The sequence below is a fragment of the Cottoperca gobio genome, chromosome 22 (assembly GCF_900634415.1).
Source record: "Cottoperca gobio chromosome 22, fCotGob3.1, whole genome shotgun sequence".
Taxonomy (NCBI): domain Eukaryota; kingdom Metazoa; phylum Chordata; class Actinopteri; order Perciformes; family Bovichtidae; genus Cottoperca; species Cottoperca gobio.
Genome location: NC_041376.1, coordinates 20,345,752 through 20,360,642, shown reverse-complemented (window position 1 = coordinate 20,360,642; position 14,891 = coordinate 20,345,752). Strand labels below are relative to the sequence as shown.

Genomic DNA, 14,891 nt, shown 5'->3' with positions numbered 1-14,891 from the left:
TTTTACAGAATGTATCGCTATGTGGCATACCGCCGGTGAGATTCTGCTGGGGAATACTTGGTAAGAATCACAGAATGCCATCATGTGCAATGCCATCATTGATAGTGACAGCCTTAATAATGCATTTATCTCAATATTAGATTCAATTGGGTTCAGTCAAAATGTACATGAACCAACTCACTGTTTATAAACCACACTCTGGACCTTGTTCTGGGATATGGTGTTGAAATTGAAAGTTTATCAGTGTGTCCACATAATCCTCTTTTATCAGACCATTTTTTAATAACTTTTGAAGTCCTGTTACTGGACTATAAGCCAGTAGGCAAAATATCCTACGCTCGATGTTTATCTGAAAGTGCTGTGACTAAATTTAAGGAAGTGATTCCATCAGCACTTGATTCAATACCAGGACTCAATATCAATATAATGGAGGACTCAGATAAATATTATTAGTCGATAAAAAGTCCTTTAGTTGTTGACTTAAACAACTTAAGTTGTTGGCAATACATTGATATAAATTAAGGGTAAGTTGTGATCGTTTGAAGGACGCAGACGATACGCCGAACACGGCAGACATACGGCCCTGTCACACAGTTCCGTATGGCAGAAGCTCAAAATTTGTCCGAGTCCAAATACGTCCAACCTTTCCACAGCGGTGTTGTAGCTGACGTATACATAACAAATTATTATACGCATGTCAAACACTATACGATAGCGTATTACTTACTTATACAAAACGTATCAGAGCGTCTGACCAACGGAGCTGGAAAAGTGCCATCTGGTTCACGTCATGCTGATGCTGGAGAACGGCTAGAATGTACTGTTGTCGCAGCCTCTCAGCATCCTCCATGCTCTCTGATGCTGGGTTGATGTATTCATTAAGACGTGCTGTGAAGAAGTGAGGATGAGCTACTCACAGGGACCCTATATACTATATTCAAACCTCAACAAGCTCTCAAAACGCTAGCTGAACGCTAGCTGTACTGTAGAAACACATTTAATAAGTTACTCCATCGTCAGACATAATCTTTACATATACGTTATCAATACATTGGCTGTAGGGTTTACCGTCAGCCGAAGTAGCCTATATCCAACGTACCTCTAACGTATTTACGTAGGTATTCACATACTGTATTGACGTAGGTAAATATTCACGTACGTATTCCATATTCACGTATGTCTAACGTAACGTAACGTCTGCATATCTTATGAAGCACACGTTGGGTACGTCTGGTAATTTTGAACATGCTCAAAACATCAGCGTTCAACAACGCACCCCAGCGTAACACTGCGTGCTCTTAACGAATACTACTTATGCCTTACCTTATATCAACGTACACCAGCGTATTGCCGATATTTTGTATACGTTATGCATTTGTTGGGTATTCGTCTGTTACATTTTGTACAAGTAAGTGATACTCTATCAATAGGTTCCGATCCGATGAAAAGTTGGACGTATTTGGACTCATACGCCAGCATACGTTTCTGCCATACGGATATGTGTGACAGGGCCTTTAGTTACTGACATGTTGACACTTTGCTTTTCTTTGTTCATGAAATGCAGTGTTGAAATATTTTCTATGCTTACATGCTTTTTTCTTTATTGTCTGATTCTTATGTTGATCAAAGCATTATTGTGTCGCTGCAGTTTGTCTCCGGAGATTAATGAAGTTGTATCACACCAGGCCTCAGTAGTCTGTAGATCCTGCGATAAAAGACACTTTAAAGTTGCTACAGTGAATCTCTCCCAAGGCTTTAAGCCTTCAGTTCACATCCATAATTCCAGAATAAAAGTTCAGTTGAGACTTTTCTCTCTGAAACTTCTTTCACGCACTGATTCTGATTAAAATGGGAATGAATCACAGATTTATTTAGCAGGAATACTGAAAATTGCGCACCTAACACTTCATACAGCTCAAACAACAGTAACTGGTCACTTCCAGGTGGATGAAAACAGTTCCAACTAAAGAGGCTTATTGGCAAATAACCTGATCCTGGGTATAGAGTAAAGATTAATGCATGCAATAGTGACAGCCCTTTCATGTGCCTTTTTCTGGCATATTAAAATATTATAATTTTAATATCATCCAAATCACCCACTCTACTGAGCGGGATCTTTTGCAGTGTTTAACTCTAACTTTCTTTTGCCACTTGGGGGAAACAAGCTGTGAACACAACAATGGCATATCACCAACTTTTAAACTTGTTAGCAAAATGTTTCTTATTTACACATTTGCAGTAATACATTTAGAATGAGGTTTGTGTCTACCAGATGAATGCCAGTCCAATGTTCACTCATTAATAACGAGAGGCTGCGGTTTACAGTGTTTTTAGAACAGTTAAGGAAGTTGTTGTTATGATCTTGGCTTTCTGTTTCCTGTTTTATTTTGAAGTTTCATTCCCCCTTGTGTCATGTCTTGTTTTACTTCCTATCCTTGTGTTTTTCTCTCCCAGCTGTCTCGTTCCTGTGATTAGTGTCTGTCTATATATCCCTGTCTTACCCAGTGTTCCTTGTCAGTTCATACATTGATGTTACCTGGTGTCTAACCCGTGTACTGCTGCTGTTTAACCCGTCTCCTTCTCGGATTGGTTTGTCTTATTTTGCTACTTTATATTTTTGTATGTTGTATTCAGCTTTGTGCTATTAAAAGCTTGCCTTTTGTTATTTTAATCATCGTCTGCCTGCTGCATTTGGGTCCTCCTACATCACACCTTCTCCTACACTGTAACAGTCGTTAGGCACCACATGGAGCGGAATAAGTTATCTACTTCTTTGGAATACTTTATTTCAAGTTATATTTTTACAATTAATAAAAAGTTAAAGATCCTGAAAATAATCTATATCTAAAATAAAAAGACTGATCTTTTAAAGAGGAATATAACTGCTCATTTCCAAAGACCATCTATTAAGGAGGAGAGAGGAATTTACTGAATGTCACTGCTTTGCATTTCCTGGTCACACAAAGCGATTTCCATACATTTAATTTGGGACTTTGTTGAAGATCTGCTGACACTTTCCCCAGTAAGCTCAGGATGTAATGGGAAGGTAACTCCTGTGATCTTGATCCAGGTGTCAAACAGACAAACTAAAAGGGCCTCGTCTTTGTACAAAGCCATGTGCAGTACCTCTATACTACATCTGAAGCACATTTCTAACAATTCAGGTTTGGATTTATGTCATTTCTGTGGAGTGAGAGTTCTATTGCAGTTGATCGAGATAATTAAGTTAACCAGTCTCTACCGGGCATTAATACAAGCTGACAACCTGTCTTGACATCTGACCAGAGCTGTTGATGTTCAGATCTGAGTCCCACCGCGTTCCAGATTTGTGCAAACCTGGCTTTGGACCCTCATTCAGCAATAAGCTGTACATTTTAGAAATAAATGTGTATACATTTCCCTCATGAAGCAGTTTCTCCACATCAGTAAGTACAGGTACAGGCTCTAAGAAAGGATCTTAACTGAATATAGCAGAAGAAAGTCTTATTCAAAGAAGTTGAAACAATCTTAGAAATGGGGTATCCCTTTATAGTTCCAAGTCTACAGAATTTAATTGTTTAGAGACATGGGTAAGAGTTGTTTTTGAAGCGGTGACGTGTTTTTGTTTCAGTCCAAGAGTCTCTCACCAAATTTTAATCAAATGCTTTAAAGTAGGATGATATGTCCTGCTGGATATCATTCTGGAGTTCCATTCATACCTTTTCTTTCAGGAATGAAATCCAACTTTGAGCTGCCAATGAAAACTTATTTTAAAACTGGATAATCGAAGGCCCCCTAATCTATAATCCCATGTTCATTTGTCCATAGATACCCTGGGAATTTTACAATTTAATATCAATTGTCTCACATGTTTGTTGAAGGTTTAAAAAACCTTTTGCGTGGGTAAGGATTGGAAAGAATACTGTAACCTCAGCAGTATATTTATTTTCATTATGGGAAAACCCATCCACCTACGTAGATCATCTTCAATTCTACTGAGCAGAGGGAGATCATTCAATGTGTACACATGTTAAAGGTCATTATCTACAGTTATTACACGGCTTAGTTCAATACTCTATTCTGATTGGTCAATTTGGTCATTCAACGGCCTGTTATTTCTGTATAGTCGACATCAGCTGTGGCCTAAAAGACAGACAGGAAGTGAACACTGAAGGAAACATGGGATGGGCTATAGCAGTGATTACAGACTGGATCATTGAAAATGTGAACTATGACAGTTACAGAAAGCCTCAGTCAGTGCTGCGCTCATCTTATGCATTTGTTCAAAATCCTACTAATGGAAGAACTTTCTCGACAGTTACTCAACAATCAGCTATGATATGTGGACACTTGTTTGACATAATATGAATTGCTAATCTTAAGAAGGCTACAGATTTACGTTCCAACCGTCGCAGATTAGTTTTATGATTTGTCAGATTGACTTTGAAACCCTTTATATCAGGACCCTGTCTTATTGCTTCAGCTAGGGTCTCAAGGGCAGTCGTGTGGACTTGATCTACTCGAGGGAAGTGCTGTTGATCGGTCCATTAGTGGTCATTTTGTTCCGAGGTTTATGATCAAGGGTTTATTACCCAATTCAACCAAGTTCAACAACTGGCCAAACACAAACTTGGCCAGAACAAATATAGACACTTTTAGCATCTAAAGCTACAGCTGTAATAGGCTCAGTCTTACTTTGTGTTAGGTGTGTAATATTAAAGAGTCTACATACATTGGAAAGGGGAGAGAGATAGCTGGTTGCTCTGTCACATGACCCGGATAATGACCCATGACAAAGTTTATTTTTGGTTAAATCATATGCAATGTGAAATTCACAAAATATTATTATCACAGCGAGCACTTTGCATGTATCTTATTTATCTTCTGGAAGACATGAATGCATAAATCTGCTCCAAGTGTGGAGGCCCGTCTCAAACAGACGATGGGGCTTCAGGGAAAACTTTGCTGAAATAAGTGTCACTAGTCCAAAATTGTTGGCTGACGAAAATTTCAAAATAAAGAATTATTAAGTTTGGCAAATATTGGCCAAGCCTGTTATCCAGGAGCTTAGAGAATTAATAGCTTGAATTTAATAATGAAATGAAGAGCACTTTAATGGGTCTCTATTTTACTTTGTGTGAGTGACCAGTAGTAAATGACTCGGGGAGAGTTTGAACTTTAAATTAATTACATCCTTGATGAGCGGGATGAGTAAAACCTTAAATTCTTTGTCAAATTCAGGACAGAAACCATCTTCCCCTGGTGATTTATTAGACTTTAATAAGCCCAATTTCTTTCTGAGTGAAGGGCAGTAAAAGATTATGTTGGGTCTTCTTGGCAAAGTTCAATAGTTGACAGAAATTCATCAACCTTAGTCAGAACTTCTGGTGATTCCGATGTAAAGTATATATATTTGTATAAAGCCGTTTAAATGTGTCATTCATTTCTATTGGATGACATGACACTGAACCCGTGTCAGTTGCCAGGACAACATTTTGTTCTTAAAATAGCTTTTTCTTTTTAATGAGTTTAATGATGTAACGTTTCTGTAAATCAGACTTTTCTCAAAGGACCCATGTTTTTGGATTCAGTGCATTAGAGTATTTAATTTGTTTAATTAAATCTTTTAATTCACAACTAAATCTGACATTTTGAAAGTCATTTTTCTATGCACAACCTTCTGACATGTCTGGAAGACAACATGTCCAATGTATTGCAAGGCAACTAATAGATATAGATGAGATGACTAGTTTTTTATATATAGGCATATACATAGACCTTAGCTGTAAATCCTTTAGTTGGTACACTGGAATATTACATAGAATGTGTTATTGGTATCAAAGCAAAATATGACCAACTCAATTCTTGAAAGACTTACCATACATGAATTCTGTTATTTTGACATTTAGGAAGCTGTCTAACAATATTTCAGCAACAATGTTTTATGTTTAGTGACAGTACAAAACTGTATTGTTCATTGAGTCTATTGGCTTACCCATAGATGCAGGAGATGTCAATGACCACATCGATCATGTCACAACACAGTTCATATGTCTGCATATCCACTGGACTGCTGTCTGTGGCAATGTAAATCTTACTGACCACATCGAACAGGAAGGCCTTCTCAATACCGGAGTTCTGTAAAACAGAGGCAGAGACAAAGAAGAGCATCGCTGAGTGCAAACCACAAGTGAGCTCTAGTGGCCACCCAGAGATTCAAGTGACTAAGTGTACATGCAGGGAGTGTACTACACTCTCAAACCATGTGCTTTGACAATCAGAGAAACACATTTCTTTAACTAACTTCACAGACTGGCCTTTGATACCCGCATTTATCATTTCAGAAAGGGTGTAACTGAAAAGGAGGACTACAAACAAAGTGTATCCTCAGATCAACCAACACATACAGAAAGGCTAACCTACTCCCAGTGCTGCCGGCTAGTTTCAACTGAAAGCAGCTAAAGCCTGATCAGAAAGGTGTTGCTACATGACGTCATGCATTTGGCATATTTGTGACATCATAATACCACTGACTCTAACTAGCTTATTAATTACCGTAGCTATATTTTACCATCATCTCATCAATATGGATCTAAATCTACCACTCATTTCTAAACATGTTGCTGTTGTATAGGCTGCGGAACTGATGCGTCCCACATAGAGAGACACTGGAATAAACTCAATCTTGTAAATCATACTTACGTCGTTAAATCATTTAGAACAACAAACAAAGCACCAGGAGTTCCCCAGACAAACAGTGGCGGTCAGTGATTGTTTGTTAGGGAGGCACATTCACAGCTCATTCAGGTTTCGGTCTTCTGATTAGTTGACTGATCGTGCTGCTGCTCTCCTCCACTCACTGAACGCAGTCAGTGCAGAGAGCCACCGCCACATGAGCGCACATTCACTGAGAAATATTGGTAACTGTCTTCAACGTAGAGGAGTTAAGGGTCCGGTGTAATTCCATCAGAACGGCTTGTGGTCGGATGACTTGACCAGGACATAAGTTACTGTGTTGCATTACCTTCTGGCACAACACCACATTCAACAGTTCAAGTTTGTCCAATTGTGCCATATTTGTTTATCTTAGATGCTGACATGTTGCTAATTTACTTAAAGAACTGTAAAGACATTAAAACTACATTTGTTATCAACAGAAAAAAGATTTAAGATTTAAAAGATAGAAGATTAAATAGTAATCAGGCTTGAACCTGATGCAGGACTGCCCCCCAGAGGATGTTTCCAGTATCCCGGTCAAATGTCAATCAAATCAAATCAAATGTTCATTGTTTAGGAATCTATTTAGCAACGAAAAAGATATGTCAAACTCCAAATGTAGAAAATGAATTGAAGGCATATAGATCCAAACTAAATTCATGGCTCCAAAGAGTTCTGTCGAGGTGTCCGACCCTCGTAGAACAAAGTCTGCTAAAGATACAATTCTCATCTATACAGCTGTCAAACATGTTGAAACAACTTTATCTTATATGCAGTGTTTGTTGTCACATCAGGGAAAACAAACAAACAATCCACAATTATTTCAAAAAGGAACAGCAGTCCAGTTAGAGCTGCAAAAGTTAGTCAATAAATCTATTAGTGATTAAGAAAATAAATCGGTCATATCTGACCCTATTCTGTCATTTAGCATTTTTACTATGTCACTATTATTTTATAACAATTTGTACACCAAATGACTCATCAAAAAATAATATCTGCAGATTAATCAATAATAAAATATAAACTGAACTGCACTTTTCGCACAAAACAGTAAAGAACACAGACAAAAAGTAAAAAAATACAAACGTATTAAATGGACACTGTTATAAGATAGAAAATGTATGGCCTGTTTCTAAATGAATGCATCAGCAGAAGTTTGCAAATACGTATGTTTATTTTATTTAAGAAAGGACAACAAGTCACAATTAACAAGAGCGTGTGAGTACATCATGTAAATGTGACAGGTTTAGATATACATCTGGTGTCAGTGTGGCAGGCATCACATGCATGTGGCTCTACAACAGAACCACAGTAGTTACGAAGGCATGTCAGGGGGCATATCTAGTTTAAATGCTTCGGTTTCTCGTTTGTCAATGCTTTTATCTTATCAGGACACAATTCAGTAACATGCATATGAAAATCAGTAGTGGCATCCGATGCAAGGCAACCAATATATCTGTTATCACCACGTAGTGAATGGATTGTGCAGAACAGGAGGACAACACATGCAACACTGTATACTGTTATGTGCCTAATCCAACTTGATTATTGTAAATACAGCAGCACACTGGTGTACGATTTCTACGGTGATTTGATTAAAGGATGTCTTAGTTTTCACATAAATTCAGTTCATTTAAGGGCACTGCTACTGAGTCACAGCAGACAGGCCCAGGTGTATTCTCCATGTTCTGTGGTGTAGTGTCAGCCATACTCACAGATATGAAGATGTTGAGCAGGTTTTCTAGCGTGGGCAGCTGTGGAATAAGTTTCTGGACCACTTTACTGAACGCCTCGAATATGGAGTGATCGTAGATACTGGTTAAATAGAAGCTGGAGATATCAGGGAGAAAAATTGGAATCAGAACAGATTTCAATAACAAACCTTTAACATTCTTAGCGCAGAGCTAATAGTCTGCACAGAGTATTAGCTCTGCGCAGTACCTGTGCAAAACATGTCTGTTGAGAACATTGGCGGGCCGTGCATTTCACACCTAGGCCTTCAGTGATGTCCTATACAGTCCTACCTGAATTATTCCACCTCTTAATACCATCATTATGACGCCATGGCTCTAGAAACTATACATTTAGACAGAGACGCAGTATAACCGGACGTTGCATCACCTCAACAACAGAGTTATATTAATATTTCTGAAACATTTAGTTGTAAATAGCAGTCATTCCCAGCAGTACAATGTGCAGTGCCTCTCGGAGGCTGTGAGCCGGGGGTACCGCTCGTAGTTAGTGATTTGAAAATGGCAGACAAACCCTCTTCACAGCTGTGATAGGCTCGCTAGCGTCGGGGTTGGCCATTCTCTTCTCACAATGTCTAGCTTTTCTTGAAAGGTTTGTCTTGAAAATGGCGTTGTAATTATATCTGCGACCAAATCGATCTCTTCTCCTCCTTCAGCCATTGTGGGTTGAAAAAGAACAGCTTGTAGAAATCTACACAAAGTTTGCTAGCTCTGCATAGCTCTGCCTCTCAATAGTGTGTATCCAATCAAAAGACGTGGACGTGCTAACGTTATCGTACGCCTGCTAGCTGGCCCCGGTGTCGCCAACTCGAAATCTGATTGGTTAAGGCCACAGTTTTGTCTCCGTTCACTTTAAGCGACAGGCGCCCGCACTGTTGATTCTGAAGGCCTCAGGGCAGATTTCTTGGACCCTGGCAACACATGACTGAAGTATGATTGGATAAAAACTCTAATATAAAGGACAGCCCTCCAAATCTCGATCTGAGGCTGGAAGCAGCGCAACCAAGAGGAAAGCTATGAAATGAAGAGAATAGACTATGGGGAATAATTTAATACATATTTGTGGAAAATATATATAAAAATTTAATTTATATTCTGATGATGTTTAGGCCAGCAGAGAAGGCCTTGCTGGCCCTGACGGCCCGCCACTGGTTGGGAAGAGCCACATGTTTGGCCTGTGGTTTTGCTGCAGGCATAAGAACCGCTCGTCAACAACAACTTCACCATCGACACGACACTTCCTTGGGCCCGGAGTAATACACCTGCCATGACATAGTTGTGTTACATACCCAAGTTGCGGGTACTCATGATCAGAAACACTTGGTGTTAATTTCCAAAATAGGCGTTTTAGTCGCTTGTTATTACCACCCCAGTTATTAAAGAGCCTACGAAATGATATTTTGTCAGTGTTATTGGCCTTGGTATATGATAGAGGTTGCATTTCTATTGTGAAATGTGCCATATATATATTTTTTATTATTGATGTATTCTTAATAAATCACGATCATAACAGCATAAAAATGACGTCCGCTAGCAATAATCGGTTGCTGCGCCGGGAACATCCACTTCGACAATGTTCGGGCGATGACGTCACAAGTAGAACACAGCCGCCAGTGTTTGTATGCGTTGAAGCGTCCAGCAAAGACTGCTGTCAATTATTATTATAAAGAATGGACAACAATAGATCGCCAAGAATAATTGGCAAGCGATGTGTTGTATGGACAAGACAAGTGCGTCGATGAAACCGAGGATTTGTGGGCAGCACTTTGAGAGATCGCGTTTCGAACAAACTATGCTGGGTGTATACTGAATCAATATCTAACCTGTCCCAGCCTATGTGGGTCACAAGGTCTAAAACGTATCAGATTTATGCTTGTCAGTTGTAAATCTGTTGTATTGCAGTATCTATTCCATCCATAAATATGGTGAAACCAATAACAGTCCAAAAGCTGCAGGTAAAGCCCACCTCAGGTGTATCCGTTCCAGGCCTGCATCCGCAAGGTCATCGTTGGCTCGTTTGTGAATGTCTCTCTGCTTCTCGATTTTCTGGTCATCTGACAGGCCGTCCACTTTGTGAATGAACACCTCGAAGTTGATGTCTGGGTTGACTTTGTAGGCCCTGGTTACTGTGAGATGCAGTCTACTCAGAGCCTCCACATAGTCATCCTGTCATGATGAAGAGAACAGATTCACATAGAATACAAAAGGTTTGTCTTGGGTTCTTGTAACACATATTGTAATAGTGGCAGCTGATAAAGAACAAGAAATGTCAATACAGAAAAGTTGAAAATATATTTGAGAACTGACAAGTGGATTTCTACACTTTGGAATCCAAATTAACAAGGACAGCAAGGTCGTCTGCATCTTTGTTTCTAAGCAATAAAAAATATCGTCATGCACCCTTATTTGTAGAAATGGGTATTAAGATTGTAATGATACGTTCAATTCGTCACCTTATTTTTAATGGGACTAAAAAATACCTACATGCACACCAGTGCTCAATGTGTTATTTATTGATCATGGCATATAATTATTTGCTTCCTTGGCGACTTTAATGAGAAGATTGATACCACTCTCATAACTCATATCATAGCTTTCCATTATTCCAGTTTAATGTAAGGAAACAGTCAGGAGACATTTAGCTTAGCATAACTACTTTAAACAGGGGGAGAAGCTAGCCTGGCCCTGTCCAAAGGTTATAAAAATCCAACTACCAGCGAATCTAAAGTTCATGGAGAGTTATGAAACAAACTATTTCCTGGAGCCTCTATGTCCTGGTCTCTGCACTGGAAAAGACTCAAGGAGGTGATTGTGACCAAGGAATAGTGACTCTGGATTTGGGGTCTGACCTGTGAGTCGATGACAAAGATTAGGGCTCCGGTGCCTCTGAAGATCATTTCATAGTCAAAGGTGGGGTCGAAGAAGTCGATCTGGCCAGGGAAGTCCCAGATCTGGAAGCTGACGAAGGAGCAGCTGGAGACGTCCTCTCTGCAGATTTTATTGGTGCTTTCCAGGAACAGGGTCTCATTGGGCGACATTTTATGGAAAACCACCTTCTGGATTGAGGACTTCCCACTCCTTCTCAGGCCCATCAACAGTATACGTGGTTTGACCTCTCCATTCAGAGAATCACTGAAGCCAAACACTACACAACAGCAAAGGAACAGAGGCACCAAGATCTACATCAGACCTTTAACTGCAAAGTTTAAAGACTGCTTCGGAAGGGGACTCCACTGATCTTGCATGTCAAAGTCAAATTACTTGTCAATTTACAAATACTACTTAGCAGAGGAGGGTGTTATATCATTATGGTTAGGATCCGAAACTCAGTTTTGAATTATTAAAAACTATAAATCCAGCTATCCTATCCTTTATAGTAGAGCTGAACTGTTAGGTAAAGTTACTTTGAGTGAAATGCAAACATCAACATGCTACGAGGCTACAAACTTCTCCCTTGGGGCCAGTTTTTCATTCTTTACATAATTTTTTCTGTACATTTTTGTGTGTTCAAAACAATGTGTAGCGTTTTCCTCATACTTCAATATCACGTGTTGCACCTTCCCTTTGAGTGTTGATACTATATACACTTCATTACCACCATGGTTGGATAACATGTCATCAGAAACAAGTGATCCTAACATCTCGTCACATCTAGATGCGCTCCAGTAAAACTCTGATCAACAACCCCACTGAAGAAGTTAATGGGGGTTAGGGGCCCTGCTCAGTGGTGGCACTAAGGGAGGGGCACCAAACATGCTGCTGACCCATTCATTCTCAAGACTAACTACATTTGTCAAGATTGTGCACTCATGCCACACTCGCACACTGAGCAGCAAGTGACCATCATCTGCTGTAGTAATACATATCCTCGTGCTGGTACCCAAGCCACACAAGCTTCTGTGCACAGTTCCAGTGACTTCCTGGAAAACTGCTCCCTATGCTCAAAAAGATGTTTGGTGAATATGTGGCAGCTTGTAACATCAGTGTGAGACTTTAAACATGTGCAATAAAACTAGTTTAGTAAATCCAACACAATGTGGAAATGGAGAATACATATGCTTTTACTTTATGATTTATGACTGATTGGTTTTTAAAGGACATATGTCAGAAAACATTACATGATTTGAAGCCCCAGAGCCGTTTAATCTGTGTTATTATGTACAGAGTAATGCAGGGCAACAGCATGGCAGGCTGGTAATTTATACAAACAGTCTAGTCTCATGTGATGTGAATTAAGCAGCTTGGAACACATCATATATTGAAGTACACAAACACTTTTGCAGTATATCCTCACCACTCTATGGACCATGGGTTTAAGATTACCCCAAGATATTGTCAACTGCTTCTTCTTTTAATGTACTTTAGTGTTAGAAGTAAAGACAACAATGTTTTCCTTCTACAGTGTTGTTGCTGCTGTAGGCCTGCTGTGTCGTATACTCAGTGTTTAACCTAGTTTAAATATGCTGGTTAAAGCAATGTAAATGACTAAAAGTCATCTCACAAAGTTTTAAATAATAATGTCTCGCCTATAGCTTGGATATCAAAAAATATAATACCAAAATGAATTAAACTAACTATTAAACTGGGGGGGGGGGGGGGTCGTGTGTTTACTAGATGCGTGTCATCTGTCACATATGTAGTTTGACACGTCTAGTTTAAACGCAAACATTATAAACAGCTAACGTTAGCAGGTAACTTCCAACTCAATCTGCAGGAAACTAGATTATAAATAACGTTGTTTACCGCGTAGGACACTATGTTACAGTTGTCACGTTAATGTAGCTAGTTAGTCTCTAAAATGAAGCCCACTAACGGTTAAAAACTAACGCAGAGGGAAATGCAATGGAAACTACAGAGCAGAGAAACCGAAGGACGGGCTAATTTAAAAAGTATTGAAGTTACACTCCACTCAGCAGAGCTGTGTCCTCGCGCTCTGCTATATGTGACCTTCCAAAGCAGCGGAAATATCCGCCTACCTCCGTCCTCACAGCCCAGCTCCGCGTCTGAAAACACCTCCAGGTTGTCTTCCTCGTCGTAATAACCCAGAGCTGTGTCCTCCTCCTCCTCCTCCTCCTCCTCCTCCCCGCTCAGCGCTGAAACCCCCTCACTCGTCATGCTCACTTCTTTTCCTGTCGCCTTGTTTTTGGTTTGGGTTTAAGCCGCATGTGGTGAACAACTTTCCCATATTGTCACCTGATACATGAGAGCCATGCTGATGAACTTTCACCCCCACTGAGTCTTACACGCTGCACTGGGTTTATGCATGAGACGAAATCAGGGGGAGGGCTGCTTTGGCATCATGTAAAGACCTTTATTAAAATAAATGCAAGAACCAGCCAAGCTTTTAAAAAGTTGCTATCGAAAATAATACACTCGGAATGCATGAATATACTCCATCTCCTATTCTACTGAAATATAATACAGCACAATAAAAAGATCCATTGAATCTTCAAATCATGTTTCTGATCAAGTGACAAATAGGCTACATGAGGTTTGGTTAAAAAAAATAGAGAAAACTCAATTCAATACATTATTGTATAAAAACAGACATTAGAGAAAAAGATACATCTGAATAATAAATGTGGGTGTTGCAATTTCTTACAGTAGAAGTCCCAGTAGAAGTGTAGAGTTGTACAATTCATTTCTCCTCCATTTTTCTCTACAGTGAAATTTGCCTCTTTTGGAACTTCCACCTCCCAACTGAAGTGGTGCAGGAATGAGTCTTAAACCCTGGAAATTAGTTAGCAATTTAGTGGACTAAGCTAAAATTAAACACTTCACAAAAAAGAACAAACAAAACACATTCGACAACAATTTTCATTTATACAGTCTCAAGATATATTCCGAATACAAATACAATATCTGATTGAAAGTTGCAACAGAAACTAACATTTGGATTTGCTTTGCTTTTCCTTGGCTTTAACCGACCTTGCACTTGAAAGAAGATGAGAAAAGGTAAGGTTGAAAAATATAGAACTGAACTAAATAGGTGAAATAACTGATTTGCAGATGAGCAGCCAGCTCTTAGAACTGCAGATTCAACATGCTGATGTTGCCGTATGGCTGCTGATAAGAGCTGAATTTAGAGGCAGCACTGCCAGATTATGAGCAATTGTTGGCCTAAGCCTCATATGCATTCATTCAACAGTTTAGGGAGAGGTTTACCTCCAACAAGGTAAATACCGGCTATACCATTGTGTTTATGTGTATGTATGTGTCTGTGTATATTCAAATATACATATATAGCCAGAGTGGCACATGTGAGAAGTCTGGACACAAACACACACTGAGTGTGTCACCCACATGGTATGGAGTTCTCCTTTTATGTGCACCATACATCCCTACTTTAATCAACTTGTCTTAATTACATTGCTTACTTATATTTTAACAAAGTTACTCACCTTGTTAACCTTTTTTAAGAGTTTGTTATTTTCTTATTTTTTT

General features: G+C 39.3%; 1 protein-coding gene across 1 annotated transcript in view; it reads right to left on the bottom strand.

The window, feature by feature from the left end:
* LOC115027354 (ras-related GTP-binding protein D-like) overlaps positions 1-13,619 on the bottom strand; it is a 28,234-nt gene extending 14,615 nt beyond the window's left edge. Inside the window, 5 exon segments of the mRNA XM_029460633.1 lie at positions 5,975-6,117; positions 8,412-8,526; positions 10,414-10,613; positions 11,297-11,592; positions 13,424-13,619. Of these exon segments, the coding sequence (XP_029316493.1) occupies positions 5,975-6,117; positions 8,412-8,526; positions 10,414-10,613; positions 11,297-11,592; positions 13,424-13,562 (893 nt within the window). The 5' untranslated portion in view covers positions 13,563-13,619.
* Positions 13,620-14,891: the final 1,272 nt, after the last annotated feature.